The 18,384-nt window shown below is 45.7% G+C and overlaps 1 protein-coding gene across 1 annotated transcript in view; it reads right to left on the minus strand.

Moving 5' to 3' along the window:
* Positions 1-18,384, minus strand: part of Hunk (hormonally up-regulated Neu-associated kinase) — a 97,164-nt gene that overhangs the window by 24,104 nt on the left and 54,676 nt on the right. Inside the window, exons 4-5 of the mRNA XM_027929314.2 lie at positions 16,235-16,370; positions 6,520-6,647 (exon numbers count right to left, since the gene is read on the minus strand). Coding sequence (XP_027785115.1) covers positions 6,520-6,647; positions 16,235-16,370 — 264 coding nt within the window. The remainder of the gene's footprint in view (positions 1-6,519; positions 6,648-16,234; positions 16,371-18,384) is intronic.

Genomic DNA, 18,384 nt, shown 5'->3' on the forward strand with positions numbered 1-18,384 from the left:
ACGATGCTCTGACTTGCTTGAGTTCTGGGATTACGATATTTTCTTATTCTATATTTCTTATTTTAGGGAGCATTATTGTAATGTCTTGCAATATAAAAATAGTCTTTTATGTAGCCTTGTACATGATATCCAATTTCCAACATCCCAAATAGTAAGTCCCAGAAAAATAATCTGAATTTACTTGGTCTCCAAATTTTTGTATCTTTTCCTCCAATGTTATTTTCCAGTTTTCTAAGAGGGCCCCACTTTGCAAGGAAAAGTCATTAAAAACTCTCATTTTCTTACCACCTTTATGTTTTCATTTTAATGCTGTTCTTAAAAACGTATTAAGGAATATTTAATGCCTGTAATCCCAGTGGCTTGGGAGGCTGAGGCAGGAGGATCACAAGTTCAAAGCCAGCCTCAGCAACAGCAAGGCACTAAGCGACTCAATGAGACCCTGTCTCTAAATACAAAATAGGACTGGAGATGAGGCTCAGCAGTTGAGTGCCCCTGAGTTCAATCCCTGGTATCTCCCCCAAAATAAGGCCATCATGAGGGGCCACCTGTGATACAAGAATCAATTCAATGGAACTCTCTCTTGCTAGGTCATGCCCCAGGTGACTCCTCCAGGGAGGGTTCCCAAGTAGCTAACAAGGTCACCAGAAGGTCATGTCCCTTTAAGAATGAAGCAGGTAAGAACATATGTTAGACACCATAATAATCACGAGGAATGTTTAATGTCATAAAGGTGACAGCTGGATCTCCAAGTAAAATGTTCCTAAAATGTTCTTCAGTGCAAACAGCTCTCTAAAAGAAGAGGTTCCTTTTTTGGGACCTTCCATCTCCCTTCCCTTAGCACCCCTCCATTGCCCAGTCATTTGGATCTTAACCAGGGGCACCTACTGGTCAAAGGATCAAGATATGGGCTTGATGAAGGGAACCGGGGAGCTGTTGAGTAGGATGACTTCTGAGACATCTCTGTTGCTTACCCTCAAAGGACCTGAACAACCCTCCCAGACTACGGCCGGGCCTTTGCAGAGTGTGATTAACCAGAAAAGCTAAGGATAAACTGGATGTGCGTGTTTGTTCTATTTTCACAACCAAGCGCTCTGCATCTTCACAAACTGCTGATGAGCCCAAGTAATTTTAGTTCAAATCTCTGCTGACGAATTTTATTCCCTTGGACGTCACAGACATTGCATTGCTATCCTAAAAGGACTTTGAGCACATCCTTCGACTTCTTTGGAGTCTGTGTTAGGTCTTGAATATCTCTAGGTCTCTGGGGCAAAAGGGATTAAAAATATTCCCCACCGTCCCAGAAAGCCACAGTGAGCCTGGCCTCACGCCACCTCTATCCCTGGTACCCTTCGTCTCTCCATTCAGGCTGGGAGAGTTGGGAAGAGCCACAGGGCTCCGTCACCCTCAACACAGCACAAGCCACATGCTGTTGTGGTGTGGAACCCTCTTTCCTTCTGGAGCAGTCACTGTGCCTAGGCAAAGGGCTGCGAGAGGGAGGAAGCCGTCAGACTCAGGAGTGACTCCAGTCGGACACAAGTGGAGCAGAGCCCCATCTCCAGGGCTGCTGCCCCCTCACCTCCCTGGAGAAGGGATTCTTTGAGTCTGACAGCCAAGTCTTCTTAGAAACCTTAACTAGCACGGGCTCACCCTCACCCATGCCAACACTTCTCCATCTTCGCTTCGGTGATTCCATGGCACAGAACCCTCTAACTCTGAAGTGACTCTTGGGCTGTATTGTAAATGCTACCTACAGCTGGGGTGCAACGATCAAAGAGCAAAGAGGCAAAATTTCTAAGCCGTGAAAGGCAGTCACTGCTCTATCATACACAAGGGCCAATGCGTGGGAAGAGGAAGTCATCTAGAAGAGAGAACTGGAAGGGCCCAGAAGCTTGAGTGTCCACTGAGGTGACAGAAATGAGGGGCAGGTTTCATGGACTTGCAAGGATAACAATGCTGATTCGACTCAGATTTCAAAAATTCTTTAAGCTGATTCTAAAAAGATGACGAGGATAAAATAGATATGATCATTACAACTGGGAGTGACAGAACTGTCAAATTAATAAAAATGTGTGTTACCGAGGCACGATCAAATTGACGTATTTTCAATCTGGATTGACATTACTCAAAGCACAAAGACCTACAGGCACTAGATACTAGTAAATCTTAGGGAGGGGAGGCATCTTATACTCAATAAAATAAGGAAATGAAAATAGCACAATACAGTGGCAAAATCTAGAAGCCAGGCAGGCAGATGTGATCCCCAAGAGACTCAGCTTCCTCGTTGGTAAATTGAGAATGATGGTACTTACCACAGAGGTTGAGTGGGGAAAAAAATGTGAAAAACACCTACGCACGGTTATTCCATAAACAGCAACTACTCTTTTTTAGGGTAAACTGGTCTTCCTGGAAGTTACAGGTACAGGTGAGCTGGGCTGGTTGGAAGGGAAAGGAGATAAACCAGGTGGGGTGCAACAGCTTGGAAAAACAGGGACGATGAGGACAGCAGCTGATGCCCAAAGCCCGAGTCCTTCAGTCCATAAACAATAGATGATGCCCGGGGCTACCTAGCAGCTGGTGCTGGACCCTTCTGCAAAGGGCCAGTTCCCAGCCCTGAGTAGTCAAATGAATGAGCAGGCTGTCTGCCCAGGCCACACATGCACTTTAAATCCAGAGGCAGCAGCATAGAGTCCCTGAGCATCAACCGTGGGCAAACCCTACACCTGACACCTGGCGTAGAGGATTAGGCCCTGGTTGAGTTCCTTATGTATACCAATAGTTTTAAAAGCAGAAAAGGGAAACCAGACTCCTTAACTGGAAAATCAGATCTAGAAATGCAATTCATGCTTGACAAGTCAAAAAAATAAAGTCCTGTAGAAACATGAGGCTCTTTCACAGGCACGCTCACGAGCTGTGCACAGGGTCCAAGTAAAAAGCTCTCTGCTCAAAGCAGGAGCCATGTGCAGTCACAAAGTGAGACACCAATTCCAGTGACCCTGAAAGCACTTGGAAAGGTTTCAATATTTCCTCTCTGCAATTACCTCTAGAGTGTTTCTTAACATTTCAAAGTGTGCATTTTTTTACTTTTTTAAAGAAAAATTTAATTTTCCCAATAAAAAAAAAATACTTAGAAACCAGCCTTAGTAGGTGGGCAAGGGTATTGGGAGGGAAAACATGGCACGTCTCTGAAGTAATGAGACTGATTCTCTTGTGTTCTTAACCCACTTGCCTTTGTGTGGCTGCCCAGCCCAGGCCCATGATGAAAGCAGGCTGAACTGCCAGTCCTCCTGCCACAGCCTGTGTGTGTCTCACACTAAGGCACCTGGCAAATCTCTTTGGCTTCCCACCTTCAATACACATGGTACAGTGGCACTGTTCCACCTCATTTCCTAAGTGAAGTTATGTGCCATGCTTTAGAAAGCTAAGAGGTTTAAGTGGAAGGGACACACTGTAGGAGATTTCATTGCTGGTGAAATACCTTTGGTGAAACACCTCTTTCCCTGCTTCCCTCTGCATGGACCAATAATCTTGGAATGGCAGCTGTTCCACTAGCCTGGGGCTATAGGAGGGCAGAGCCCTTCAATCTTTGATCCAACTCTTAACAGATATATAGCATGAGTGGAAATAAACCTTCATGATCTCAAGTCTCTAAGAACGGGAGTGGGAGATGATTGTTACTGAAGCTTAACCTGGCCTATCCTGACTAATACAGTGAGAAGGCAGCAGATCAGCAGTTCTCCAGCTACTCAGGCTCTCAGTGGGATTCAGAGTGAGCACCGCCTGCCTTTTCCAGGCATGCAGTGCAAACACATTGCTACTGTACTGTGTTATGGTCAAAGCAAGTTCCAAACCATCTGAGTCACTTCCGAATCACCCTGAGAGATGACAACATTCGTTGACTATATAATGTTGCTATAAATGAAGGTTGCAAGAGGGAATACAAAATGGTGCAGCTACTCTGAACATGAGCGTGGCAGTTTTTTACAAAACTAAACATGTGCTTACTATCTGACTCAAAAATTTCAGTTTTAGGCATTTGCTCCAGAGAAGTGAAATCATATCCATACAAACATCCGTATGTGAATGTTTACAGCAGCTTCCCTCATAACAGCCCCAAACTGTAAATGACCCAATGGTCCTTCAGTGGGTGACTGTTACCAACCTTGATATATCTATGCCAGGGACACTACTCGGCATCAGAAAGAAACAAGGTCCTGACACATGCAACAACTTGGATGGACCTCAAAGGAATTATGCTTAGTGAACAAAAAGTGACATATGTATACACACATACACACACACATATACACATTCATAAACACACGCACATATATTGCATTTTTGAAATGACAAAGTGACAGATATGGAGAACAGGACAGTGGTTGGCAGGGAGAACGGGAGGGAGGGAGGAGCAGTGACTATAGAGGGACCACACCAGGGATTCTTGAGATGGAACTGCGCTGTCTCTTCACTGTGGTGGCCATAATATGAACCTACCTCTATGATGAAATTGCATAGAACTAACTATGCACCAACACGAACATGAAAGCCTGTGAAACCTGTGGAATCTGAATAAGGCCAATAGATTTTATCAATGCTAATTTCCTGGTAGTGATATCATGCTACCACTATCCAAGGTTCTGCCATTGGAGGAAACTGAATGAAGGCTATATGAACCTCTCCGTGTTATTCTTACAATTGTGAATCTGGAATAATGCCACAAAGAAAATTTCTTTTTAAATATTCTTATTAGTTGTTGATGGACCTTTACTTTATTTATTTATTTACATGCAGGGCTGAGAATCAAACACAGTGCCTCACACCACACATGCTAGGCACGCACTCTACCACTAAGTCACAAACTCAGCTCACACAAGGAAAAGTATTTTTTAGAAATCTTATTAATAAAAACTATCCCCTTTACTCTCTATCCCCTTATGCTGATTTTATGTTAAAGCACTTACGCTACCAAATATCGCAATTTAAATGTATGTGTGTGTGTGTGTGTATATATATATATATATATATATGTTTATTTATTTATTTATTTATTTATTGCCCTTACTCATTGAAATCAGTATAACTTCTATAAGGGCAGAGACTTTGTTTCTTGTGTTACTGGCACCTAGAACATGCCCAGCTCACAACTGGTGCATAATACATGTTCACAAAAAAAAAGTGAATCAATGAAATATGCACTGAATGAAGGAATGAGAATTCCCCATGGTGCTCTGCAGCACTTTCCAAATTTCTGAAAGCTGTAAAAGTACACATAATCATTCCTTCACCATTTTGCACATTTTCTACCTCTAAGAGTTAACAGCTCTCAAAGCAGAAATGTTTCTTTTCGAAGACAGAACTGGACCACATTTTCCCAAGGATGGAAGGCCTCCTTTACTAGCTTGCAACCTCCAGGGATTCCACCCTGCCTCACGAAGGTGACAGTGTGGCCTGAGTTCATGATTGCATACAAGAACTCACTTCAGGGCGGGGGTGCCGCTCAGGGCTAGAGCACTCGCCTAGCTTAGACAAGGTCCTGGTTCAAGCCCCTGTATCACAAAAAAAAAAAAAAAAAAAAAAAATCTTTTTAAAGGACCTTTGAGAACTCATTTCAGCTTTGATTCCACTGGGCAAGCAAGAATTCAAGGTCAGCTTCATGGATGCTTTATAAACTCAAGAAAAAAAAAAAAAAACACCTAACAGTAGTAAAATAAATGCCATTTTAACCATGTATCACAGTTGAATTTTAAAAATTACTTTGTGGAGGGGGAGGGGTTGGGGGTGTCACAAGCAACCTCCCAATGAAGCTGTGTTGATTCCAAGGGAACAATTAAAGGATCACCAAAGCCAAGCTTAGGTCAGGAACTTGATACGAACTTTGAACCAAACAAAAGAACAATTTGTCCTAACTCACAGGCTCAGAAACCAAACCTTAATATGAACTGTTTACAGAAATGTGAACCAGCCAAAGTCTGAGAGTACTTTTCTAACACACCTGATGAGTCAGTCTAATGAAGTCACTGAACCCATCCACATACATTAAGAGCTTTTGAACAGGCTCAAAAACTCCCAAAACAAAACAACGTGACTGAAACCAAGAACAGACTGTGGAAAACATAATAGAAATGGGACGATGACAGACCCTCTTCTTCAAGCCAACGTGATGACATGGAGAGATTTAAAACAACGAAGCCTGCAATTACTTTCCAAGTGGAGAACAGAAGATTCTTGGATATGTGTGTCTTGTTTAGAAGGAAGGAGTTAGGGCTTTGGAATTCTAACAGAAATGGAGAGGATACAGGTGAGATGAGAAGAGGGGCTGCTCAGAGAGGGGAACCCCAGCCTCCCCTGGAGACTAAACAGTGGAAACTAAACTCCCCGGAAAGACTAAACAGTGGAAACTAAACTCCCCGGACAGCCATGACAGCACCCCTGCAAGACAAAATGCCGCTTCACCAATGGACTCAGGCCAGTCAGAACCAAGGTCCTGCAACCCTGAATCCAGAGCTGCAGGTGAGTTACCTGTGGAGAGCTGGGTGGGGAGGGGGTTCATCTCCTTGTCCACCATCTTCTGGTACAAAGCCCTCAGGCTGAACGGCTCCACCGTGAAAGGCAGGGTCCCGGTCAACATGGCGTACATGTTCACACCTCTGAAAAGAGACACCAAAGCGTGAGGCCAGGGCGAGGCCCCAGGTGAGGAGGACAAAGAGGACACAGGCTTAGTCCATGATGTTACTTCCATGATGTTAGTTTCTATGATGTTACTTCCACAGTTCTCTTTCCCGGTCATCTTTCTAGAACCCGCAGCACCATGTCAAAGCACCCACACTGAAGGGCTCTGGGGAGGTCAGGACTCCAGAGATGAACAGGAGCATAAAGAACTTCCAGATCTGCCTCCTCGGGAGGGGAAACCACATCCCTCTCTACTCTCTGACATGAATGGGTTGAGCATCCCTAACGGGAACCCCCTCCCAAATTCTCCAAACTCAGAAACTTTACCGAGCCCCAATTTGCCACCATAGTGGAAACCCTACCTCTGATCTCATGTGACAGGTCAATCAGAACACAGGTTCACTACACGTGTGGCATAGTTACCTTCAGTGGACACGAAACATCCATTCAGTGATTCGACTTGGGCCTTATCCCCCACATATCTCATTATGTACATGCAAAGATTCTAAAATCTGGAAAATATCCCAAATCCCCAAAATTCAGGTCTCAAGCATTTCAGAAGTGGTCCTGCCACGATGCAGTTGTCCAAGTGTGGTTTACAAGGTGGAATCTACAAGTGGCCAGGCAGACCAAAACATCCGGGGCAAGACCTGCCTGTGAGCACCCAGATCCATGAGCTCACCAGGTTACCAACCAGGCCTTTGAAACCAGGTTAACAATCAACCCTTGGAAAACCAGTGTGTTGCTCTTCTCTTGAATTTTTCTTTGGTTTCTCACTAGAGGAAACTCCTTTCCACCCCCATTCTTATTTTATTCCTTATTGTGAGACCCTGTCACCCAGCGCTGGCCCAAAACCTCAGCTACAGTTAAAATACCTTCTGAGTAGGCTTAACTGCTGATATCCACAGCCAATCTAGAGAATAGCAACATCTTCTCAGAGGGTTTCTATCTTCCTGATGTGCAAGCCTAATATCATTTTGATGAGATTTCCTGAAGGGGATGAAATGCCTGCCTGCCAAGAGGTCTCCACCGTTCAAAAGCACCCAGGGGAATATGTTTTAAAAACAGGCAGTAGGATTGCCAGTCAAAACAAATCCGATGAGACTGATTGAAATTAAGACCCTTGAGGCCTAATTCCACAGAGGCGCCTCTGAATTATGGCATTCCAGATAATGACAGGTACCAGAGCCCACGGGCTCTGACTAGAAATCATTCTCAAATTTCAGACACACAGTAAAAGGCAGTTCCTGCTCTGAACTCACAGCGGAGTGAGGGAGACAGTTACACAAATGTTCATTCCACAAATTCCTGCGGGATGCCTCTCTGCCCACACAGGGTTATAGGTACCCAAGAAGGATGTCGCCATCTTGGATTTGGGGCTGGGGAGAAGCAGGCACTTGGATACACAAATAAATAAGCACATCCTTTCAAGTGCACAGGAAATAAGAAAATGCTGAACTGAGCTGCTTTTGAGGGCCACTAGCAGTAGTTCAACGAAGGGAGAGGAAGGATAGACCCACAGGCACCGGAAGACAGGGAGGCCTCCCGGGTGGTGAGTACCGAGGGTATGAGCTTCTATTTGTAAATATCTCTGGCTGCTTGGAGGTGAAGAGGGGGAGAGGAATGACATAAATCAAGAAATGGAGATGAGAACAGACAAGGCAGCCATTTACAGCAGCAGTTCTCACTGTGGGTTCAACAAATCTCACTGCTCAGGATATGGACAGATGCGAAATGAACACAAATGAGGGCCAAAGTGGGGAGTAGCCCTCTCCTGTAAATGGATTAAAGGGGTTCAGAATGGGGAGCAGGAGACTGGCCGAAGAGGCAGTGAATCACCATTGATGTCAGAAGGAAAACAATGGCACAGAATAGACAGAGAAAGCAAATCAGCAGCATGTGAAGGGGACACGCAAAACCGCCATCATGGGACACCTGCTACGGTGGCCACAGAGGGACAACGGAGGAGGCTGAGAGAGCAATTTTGGGGGTGGAGGGAAGGAGCGTTAGGGTTGGAAACACGTTCGAGAACCTACTATACAATGCTGCATTTAAGATAGGTTTAAGATAAAACCAAACACCTTTACCTTGAAGAATTTTTGGAGATTTTGGTAAGAGAAAAAACTTAGCAGAAAAATTCTAAAATTTATAAATATGAAGAGGCTTTAATGGATGTAACCCTCTAGCACATCCCAGAAAGTTGATGGGAAGCACTGAACAGCCTCAAGGGCAAGCACCCACCCTCCCTAAGGCATCCTGATCCACTTAGGACAGCTCTGCAGGAGGAAGGGCTTCCAACACTAGGCCAAGGTTGACATCCCCCATCTTCAGTTCTGGAACAAGATCAGCTGCTCTTCCGTGGTCAGCACTTGACACGTTTGAAAGCTGGAATCAGGACCTCCCCACCCCAGGCCCTTTGCCTGTGCTTCATGTGCCATGGCTTAGAGTCCTATCAACAATCTGGCTCTCTGCCCTGAAAACACACCAGCTGGTTCATGTACTTAATGAATTTTAAAGTTTTCATGCTATAGAACAAATTCCTAATCTGGCAACAGAATTTGATTGAATTGAACTTAAGGGCAAAAAATAAAAGTAAAATAGAAATGTTTTTAAAGGATTCTACCCCTGCTCACTTGCGTGCATCTCGTCTCCAACCTTCACACTAAAGCTAAAGAGGCTGGTGGTACTTAGATCAGTGTCTTATAATGTCCCACCCAGGCAGTGCTTCTGAAATTGAGGTACACAGGCATGTTCTCTGGGGTTCAACAGTTCTTATTTTGATTTTCTTTTTGATGATGTACACGCGTGCGTACACACATACACACACACAAACATTTTGTAAACCAGAACCAGGGCACCAACAGGACTATCACATAACCAAGACCCTCCCCTGTACACAGAATTTCAGTGCTGCTTTGGCAGGGATGCACAATTTTTACCAAAACATATCCCTTTCATGGTCACAGTCTAATGGGAACAGAGCAGAAGTGAGGCTTCTGAGCTTATATCTGTGGAAAAGATATATTTATTCCTGGCAGCTGGAATAGTGCAGTGGTTCCCAAAGGGTGTCTCCCACTTCTGCAGCATCAGCAAGAGCTTGTGGTGTAACCTCCCAAGTGCTTCTGTTGCACACTCAGGTTTGAAAGCCATCGGAAGTTGAAAAGTGGTGGAGAACTGAGGCCAGCAGGGAGACTGCACTCAACAACTCAGCACCGCGGACCATCCACCACTGCGTCTCATTAGTGTTGCTTATTTGGAAAACTTGGGGGTTCTTTTAGTCCGAGTCATATTTAACTTGTAAATTTTGGTTTGGGCAGAGGAGTTTGATTCTGGATTCATGAACTTGTAAATAACGTTTAAATAAAAATAACCTAAGTCGACAGGTGAGGTGATCAAGAACATCATTCCTTTAAAAAGAGAGTGTGCACTACTCAAAAGTTTGAAGACCTTTTATATGCCCTTTTGTCTTTAGGGGTCACGTGACTTCCTGTCATGGGTGGAGTGGATCCAACCTGCAGGATGCTGTGGCCATGGGGCAGGAACCCAATTGAAGGGGTTTGGGGAGTGTATGGGGCCCGCTCTAAAGCTCCATGAAAGTTTCTTTAAGGAGACCTGGAGGTGCCAAACTGCTTGCCTCCTTGTCACTGAATGGCTTCTAAAGATGACTGAATCTCCAGTCATTGCCTACGACAGTTGTCTTTGCCTCTCTGTTGTCTGGCTTGGGCCACAGATAAAGGTGACAGATGCTGTCTTAAAAGATGGTTCCAGGGAGCTCCAAACAGGGTCCAGCAAGTGGTTTCTATAGAAACACTTGATTACCAAATTGACACCAGAATTCTACTTCTCTTAGAGGAGTCAATCATCACCAATCCTTAGAAAGAACTTTCTTATCCCATTTAAAATACGGGAATAACAATGGCACCTACCTCCCAGGTCAAATGGAGGTCAAACAAAGGAAACCACAGAGAGAACCAAACGCTGAGCCTGGTAAAAATTGAGTGCTCAGTACATGTGATCTGTGGCTTCATTTTTAAAAAAATCTTTTAAAAAACAACAGGAAACATTGTATTTGTGTCCTGTAGCCAAATAATAATGGAAACCTACATTAGTAGTCAGAAAGCTCTAGATGTCAAAAAGGAAACCACCAGACTGGGCATCTGAATTCCTCTCCCCTGGAGTTTCAAACATGTTTCATGTCTGGATGAAGAGAAATGTAGTCCCTTTGACGTTTGACAAGTGTGCAGAAATACCAAGGGGAAACATGGAATGCAGTTGATAAACCTCTGTAATCCCATGGAATTAGGAGGAGTTTCCAAACATGTTCAGAATTTCCTGACGGGTCTTTGAAATATGGCTCAGGGGCTTCCTAGGTTCTCTGTGGCAGACACGGGACTCCTAAGAATCGAAGATAGTTTTGAAGAAAGGGAATAATTAGAGACAGGAATGAGGGAGATCAACCAGCTAATACTACTAGCATGTTTCCAAGCAGAAAGAAATATGGGTGAGTCATTGTTGGATGGGAAAAAACCCAAAGGAGACTGGACAGTGGAATCCTCTGATGTTGAAGGAGAAAGAGTGAGGTTAAGGGACTGAAGGAAGGAAAGGGGCCCCATGAAGCACAAATGTGGAATATTTGAAGTTAAGTCAGAAGCTACATGGTGGTCCTGGTGTTTAGTCGAGACACAAAGACATTTCCTGAAGGAAAATCTGGGGTAAAACTGCCATCCCAGAGAGGAAAGACATAGACTCGCTGCTCCCTGGATAAGTCTCCAGAAACTGTACCAAGATGCAAGGGACAGAGCAACTGGCAGCACTGCACTGGAAGGAACAGATCCTGTGTCCCCACAGGACACACAGAAAGGAGTCTCGACAACCACCCAGAGAGAGCTGGAGTGCAGCTAAGAGAAGCTCCCAGATACAGACACCTTGCTTCTGTGAGTCTTCCAGGAAGGAACCTCCTTGGAAAATTGAGAATATACTCCACCTGAAAGCAATATCCTTCCATTCTTCACTATCAATTTTCAATAATACAACTTTCAATTTAAGGTCTTATAAGAAGAAGAGGAACAGATCCATCTCTTTAGATAATCTCACTCTTCAATCCTGCTCCATAAATGCTCTATGGATTTTCTTGTGGATTTCAAGACTTGTGTTTCCATTTCCTATCCCCCTTCACCTCTTCTATTTGAAATGCTCATGTGAGCTGCAAAAAGGGAGGGGAGGCTGGGGTCTTATAACTTTGAAAGCTCAAAAGCTTTCAGACTTTTTATAACTTTTAAAAATCAAAAGCCCTGAACTTTCCAAAAGCAGCATAAGTCTCTTTCCACCTCCTTCTCCATCCGTCCTTCATTTTGAGGGAGTGTGAGGGGAGGAAAAAATCCTTCTACACCTGATTCCTGCTAATAGCTGATGGTATCTGATAGTACTTTTACCAAGCACTGAGTCTGAGGCCTGAAATAAATTCTCTCACTCTGCATCCTGGGTGTCCAGTTCTCATGGAGATGGGAGACCTGGGAACAAACAAGATGGCGCCTCTCGGTCAATGTATCTACTCAAAGACGTGGGAGACTGGCAGAGATTTTTTTCTCACTCAGCGAAAATAAATTCAGTAATCGAAGGAGGTGACTTGGGTGTGACATGCATGACTCTCCATGAGGCACTCTGCCTTCACACAATGCTCCACCCATTCCAGAAACCCCCCAGGACAGCAAAGAGCAGCTCCAATGTATGAAAGGTTGCAGTCTCCATTCTTTGGGACAGAATTCTGACAGTCCATTGTCTTTACCCTAAGAGGCTCACAGATATTCTTAAACAAGCCTTGTCATATTCTAAACAAAAAGTTAATTTTGATTCTTTTCAACCAAAAAGTATATCTGCATTAAATTTTTTTTAAATTAGCATATATACCATTCTAGAAAAAGATCAATTAGCAACAGTAAAGATTTGATGCACCAGTATGAAAATCTTGGTTTTGTGGGTAAAGTCTCAAAGTTCAATGGAGATTTTAGATTGTGTGTGTGTGTATGTGTGTGTGTGTGTGTGTGTGTGTGTGTGTGTGTTTTATTTATCCGAAGTAAAGGAAAAAAGTGAGTAATTTTAAGGATAATTTTTATGGTCCTGAAAATAATGGAAAACCTCTAAGGAAGAGCACATTTCCATTTCCCTAGTTAACTCCTATTTCACTAGAAGTGTTCCAGGGACCCTACGTGTGGGAAAGAGCTTCCCGAGGTTCCCTGGCATAGCAGGCTGGTTTTCCTCCTGAGTCAGTGTTCCACTTAGGTCTTAGAATAAGTCCCTGTCAGCCACTAGAATCTAAAACCTCTGTACAGGGGAATTTTGATCTTGGAAGGGAACTCTTCATTCTGTTGTTGTTTCAGAGCAATGAAAAGAGAAGATATTTCATAACAACAGTGTCTAACCCAGGGAGAAAAATTGGCTCCATTTTTTCTTTTGTCTTAAATAGGCTTTTAAATTAAATTCTCTTTGGGTTTTCCATTTGCAATTCTGTCGGCAAAGCTGTGGGCACCAAATGGTAAGCCTTACCTGTATCTCAGACACAATACCCTAAGGCAGTGGAAAATCAATCTCTTAAAGAAGCTCTGAAGTCCTGATTCTCACCAAGATGAAGCGCTCTGGTAGTTGGATGTCCCGTAACCTCTTGGCCTGTGCACACGCTGTACCCTCTACTTGGAAGGCATCCTCTCTCCTTCTCCACCTGGCCAGCTCCACTCATCCCGCAAAGGCAGATGAAGCCTCCTCTGATGCTTTCTTGACTTATCCCAGAAGTACACCTGTGTTTGCTCCTCTGCTCCACCTGACACACTGTATTTGTATACAGTTAAGACTCACAAGCAAGTAGCTACCTCAGATAGCTTGGATGATATTATGGCTTGAATAAATGTCCCCCAAATGTCCATATGCTAAACATTTGGTCCCCAGGGTGGTATTATTGGGAGGTGACCTTGAGGAGGTACTAATGTCATTGCGGGTACATCCTTGAAGAAGACTGTGAGACTCTGTCCCTTCCTCTTTTCTCTTTGCTCCCTGGCTTATGACGTCAGCAGTCTTGCTCTGCCACATGTGCCCACAGTAATCTGCTGCATCGCTACTGCCCAAAGCAACAGAGCCCATTAATCATAGCCTGGAGCCTCCAAAAGTGTGAGCCGAAATTAACCTTTCCTCTTTATAAGTTAATGATCTCAGATATTTTGTTATAGTATAAAAAGCTGACTAACATAGGCTGCTATAACAAAATGCCACAGGTTGGCTGGCTCAAACAACAGACATCTGTTTTCTCACAATTCTGGAAGCTGTAAGCACAAGATCAGGGTACCAGTAAGGCTGGGCTCTGGAAAGAACCCTCTTCCTAGTCTGCTGGATTCTTGTGAGAATGATCTTCCTAGCTTTCTGTCCCCTCACAAGGCACAGAGAATATAAGCTCTCTGGTGTCTCTTATAAGGACTAATTCCATCATGGCGCCCCACCTTATGACCTCATCTAAACCTAATTAACTATGTAGGGCCCCATCTCCAATATCACCACATTGAGGGTTATGGGTTCAGTATATAAATTGGGAGTAGAGGGTACAACTCAGTTCACAGAGGTAGGTAAGTGTTTACAACGCAGGTGCACGTGCGCGTGCACACACCTACACACACACACCCCCACACACACATATGCAAAGCTACAGTTTTTGGCCACACCTCAACAAGGAGTGAGGTCTACCTCTCCTCCTGACTTAAAGCCTACTCGTTCAACTGGCTTGGCCAAATGGGACATTAGCAAACATGAGAGATTCACCTGGAAAGGTCTCGTGCCCTTGAGTTTGCCCTCTCACATAAATGCAATTCTACATATTTTCTGCTTTCGTGTGTGCCTCCACGAACTGGAAAACCACATGGTATTTTGCCACTTGTCTAGGACTTTTGCATACACGACTGTATTTCACCAGGACTAAGAATGTGACCTCTTAGAGCTTTTTTGGGCACCTGCAGCTGTGCATTACCTTCTTGGAGGAAAAACAATGCAATAAAGCAGGGGAACTCGGAAATGTCCAGCTGCCCCAGGAGTGACCCCACCATGCCAGGAGCCAGGGTTGGGAGGGAAGTGAGCTGCTCCCTGGCTGGAAGCAACAGACCCCAGAGTGTCCAGGCATCCGGGTCTGGTATCATCTCTGTCCCTCTCAGCGGATGCCACCATTCCTTCTAGGTAGAGTCACTGTTTCTGCTTAATGGACAGAGACAGAGAAGGTGGCAAGGGGCCACGTGGGTTGGAAAGAGCCTTCACGGAGGAGCAGGCTGCTTTCTTTTAATCATGGGCCTGAAGCGGAGAAACACAGTGTCTGTGGTTACTAAAAATGAACTCTTTTCCCCGGTCAAGCCACCTGGCAGGAGGAGCAAGAACAAAGTCTGACCTTTCTGCCGCTGGGGCTTTTCATCTCCCGTCGTCTCCCTCCAGACAGATACCTGATTCACTTCCATGTCGCAGTGAGCGGAGGAGACAGAAGTCCCAGGCTGAGCACAAAGCCTGCTGTGCCTCTCGTCGGGAGGCCCAACCTGGGTGCCTCCTGCGGCCCTTCCTCCTGCTCACATTCTAGACTTGGGGGAGATGCCTGCTTCACCTGACACGGTCTAGAAAAGGTCCCCTTCCTCAGGCTGAGCCTCTTCAGTCTGAGGATTAGAGACCACACAGCAGGGACCGGCCCCTTAGGTCCCCTGCTCCCTAACCTACCAACCTCTCTTTCTCTTTGGTCATCAGGTCTCCCTGTCCCCAGTCACAGGACACCCTCGGAGGCTCTGCTGCAATCTCAGGTTCCCAGAGTCCCATCTATTTATTTACTCATTCACAAACTCTACCCTCCACCGTCTTCTACTGAGCATAAAGAGTCCCCAACTGTTCCAGAACCGTCCCCTCTGACTGGCGGAGACAGACCTTCATTGTGAATCAGGAAATGACAGGCAGGGACAGGTGTGAAAGAGGAAATGAACAGGGTGAGGAGAGCCCGGGGTCCTCCAGCAGGGTGCTGGAGAGTGTGGCAGGGGGGGCTGTTGGATTATGGCTGGAATGCAGGGACAGGTGGGCCATTTGAAGAGCTAGGAACAGCAGATTAGGCACAGGAAATCGCAGGTGCAAACCCCAGAGGTGGACAAGGTGAAAGGGTGGTGGAATGTCTGAGGAATCCTGGGTGGAGGGCGAGGTAGGGCTCAGAGAGGCCAGAGAAGCAGGCAGAAGTGAGATGAGGCTTTATGCTCGGAAAGTCACAGCTGGATCTTAAGTAGGACCTAAGTGGCTCGTGCAACCAGAGTGTGAGGTCCGTGAGTGCAGGACCTGGTTTTCTTCTCTCCCCAGCATCTTAATGAATTTAGGTAATGGCCATTCTGGCAGTTTATGCAGAAAAGACTAGAAGGAACAGAGAAGAAAAGCCAGGTTCCAAAGAATCACTGATGACATGTTCCAGAACCTTTCCTAAACACATTCTCAGCAAATACGAAAGAATTATCTCATCGGAGAAGAACAGCAGAGACAGCAGGAGGGAGCACTGACTTGTACATGCTCCATCACTCACATGGACCAGACGTCGATTTTGGGGCCGTATTTCTTCCTGGCCAGCAGTTCTGGTGCGGCGTAGGCGGGGCTGCCACACTGCGTGCTGAACGGATCGGAGTAGCCCAGGATCCCCGCGCAGTTGCTCAAGCCAAAGTCTGCAAAGAGGAGAGGATAGAATCGCCTCTGCATTAGCAAAATGTGGACATGAGGAGGGAGGGGGGGAAGGAGGAAAATAATTGAATAAATAGCAGGAAAGGAAACAGTCTCTGAGGCTAACGTGTTATTTAGTATCCCACAAGGAAAGCCGGCAGCTGCACACCACAACCTCTGGATAAGGAGACTCAGGGCAAAGGCGCCTCAGGTGGCGGTTCCCTTGCTGAGCTGAACATTTTCCACCCTTCCTACCATAAAATCCAGATACAGTTCACAGCGGGTGGAACCAAAACATATTTCCAACAAGTCTTGTAAATGAGTCATCGGGGAAAGCAGAGGTGTGCTTTCTAGGACTAAGGCAGGAAGCGAGAACAGGCCGAGAGGCTGCAGTCCACGTTCTGGCTTCCGAGGGGCCAAGCGGGGGAAGGCTGGAGGAGGACGGGCTTTCTCTGGCTGGTCGTTGGCGTCACCCTGGGTGACATGCGATCCCGCCATTGACGGCTGACTTCAGCAGAATGTTTCATTTCATAAGTCTTTTTGCAAATTCCTCCCTAATGTATGTGGCACCTACAGGGATCTGAAGAGGGAAAAAAATGGAGCCAGCGCTCCTGTCCAGATGTGATGCAAACTAGACCCAGTGACCTCAGGCATGGCTTTGTTCTTGGATGAGGTGGGGAACTGGGCCGAGCAGAGGCAAGCCCAGGGCATTTAAAGCAACTCTGGGTCTATTACGCCTTCTGAGCCTTGTTGACGTTTGATCTTCAAGACAGACAACTGCCAGGTAATTAGAGAGCTGTTAGTGTCCTGCCCTCGCCTGATCTTTCCTCAATCTTTGTTTTGATCTCAGAATTAAGATCACGGTTCCTCCTTTGAACTTCAGTCTAAATATTTCGGCCCTACCCCCCGAGACACAGCACTGCAGCCTGCAGGGCTCCGCTGGAGACTGGCTCCGGGTCTGGAACAAAACCCTGGTACTTTCTCAACTGGCACCGAGTTTCATGCCTGTGTTCCCCCTACATGCCGCAACGTGCCTCCACCAGCAAAGAGCACGGTGATGAAGAAAGCCGTAGGAAGGCTCTGGAAAAGAGACTCAGCCCAGGGGAGCCCACCAAGATCCCCCCACACTGTGAATCAAGATGACATGACTTAAAGGTCCCCCAGCTGCTACTGGATTCTACTGTGCAATGAACCAGCCTTTGTAGAAAGAACCCCATCCAATCAGGGCTCCAAAACCCTGTAAGGCCCTGAAGATCATCTCCTGGCTCCCTCAGAGGAAGAGCGTGCAATAGGAATTGGCCAAGGAGCCAACCAGGGAGGCTGCGTGTTTGAACACTTAGGTCTTTGGTTTCATCTGGCTCCAGTTTGAGTTTTCTGTCTTATCCTCCTCCTGCTGCCTTTCTTTGCTCCCTTGGTCTTCCCACCCCCACCCACATCCTGCCCCACTTCCTTTTCCAGCAGCCCCAACAAACACCAGGAGACACCACAGACAGAAAAGCCCCTCAGGAGGCACGGAGGGTCCCTGGGTTCCCATCTTAGGAGGAGCGGTCTATTACAAAGAACCTGATAGACCCTGTTTTCAGACCCTGGTGTCCTAGACTATAATATCTCTGAAACAGTAGAAGGCTGTTTTTCGTTTTGTTTTTGTTCTTTTATGGTTTTGGTTTAGTTTTGGGCACTGGGGATTGAATCTAGGGGCACCTTATTCCTGAACTACATCCCCAGCCCTTTTTATTTTTTATTTTGAGATGGGGTTAGTGCGGAAGCTAGCCTCAAACTTGCAATCCTCCTGTCTCAGCCTCCAGAGTTACTGGGATTACAGGCATGCACCACCACGCCAGGCAAGAAGGGTGAGTATTTTTCTAAGAAGAAAAATCATATCGTGTTTAGCACTGGAGGATTCTTTCATTGCCAAAGGGCATCTACTATAGAAATACCACCACAGAATAAAGACGGTAGTCTTACTGGGGGTGACATTTTAAGGAAAGCTTCATGTACTGTTACATTAAAGGCCCAATC

This window comes from Marmota flaviventris, chromosome 8 (genome assembly GCF_047511675.1).
Source record: "Marmota flaviventris isolate mMarFla1 chromosome 8, mMarFla1.hap1, whole genome shotgun sequence".
Classification (NCBI taxonomy): domain Eukaryota; kingdom Metazoa; phylum Chordata; class Mammalia; order Rodentia; family Sciuridae; genus Marmota; species Marmota flaviventris.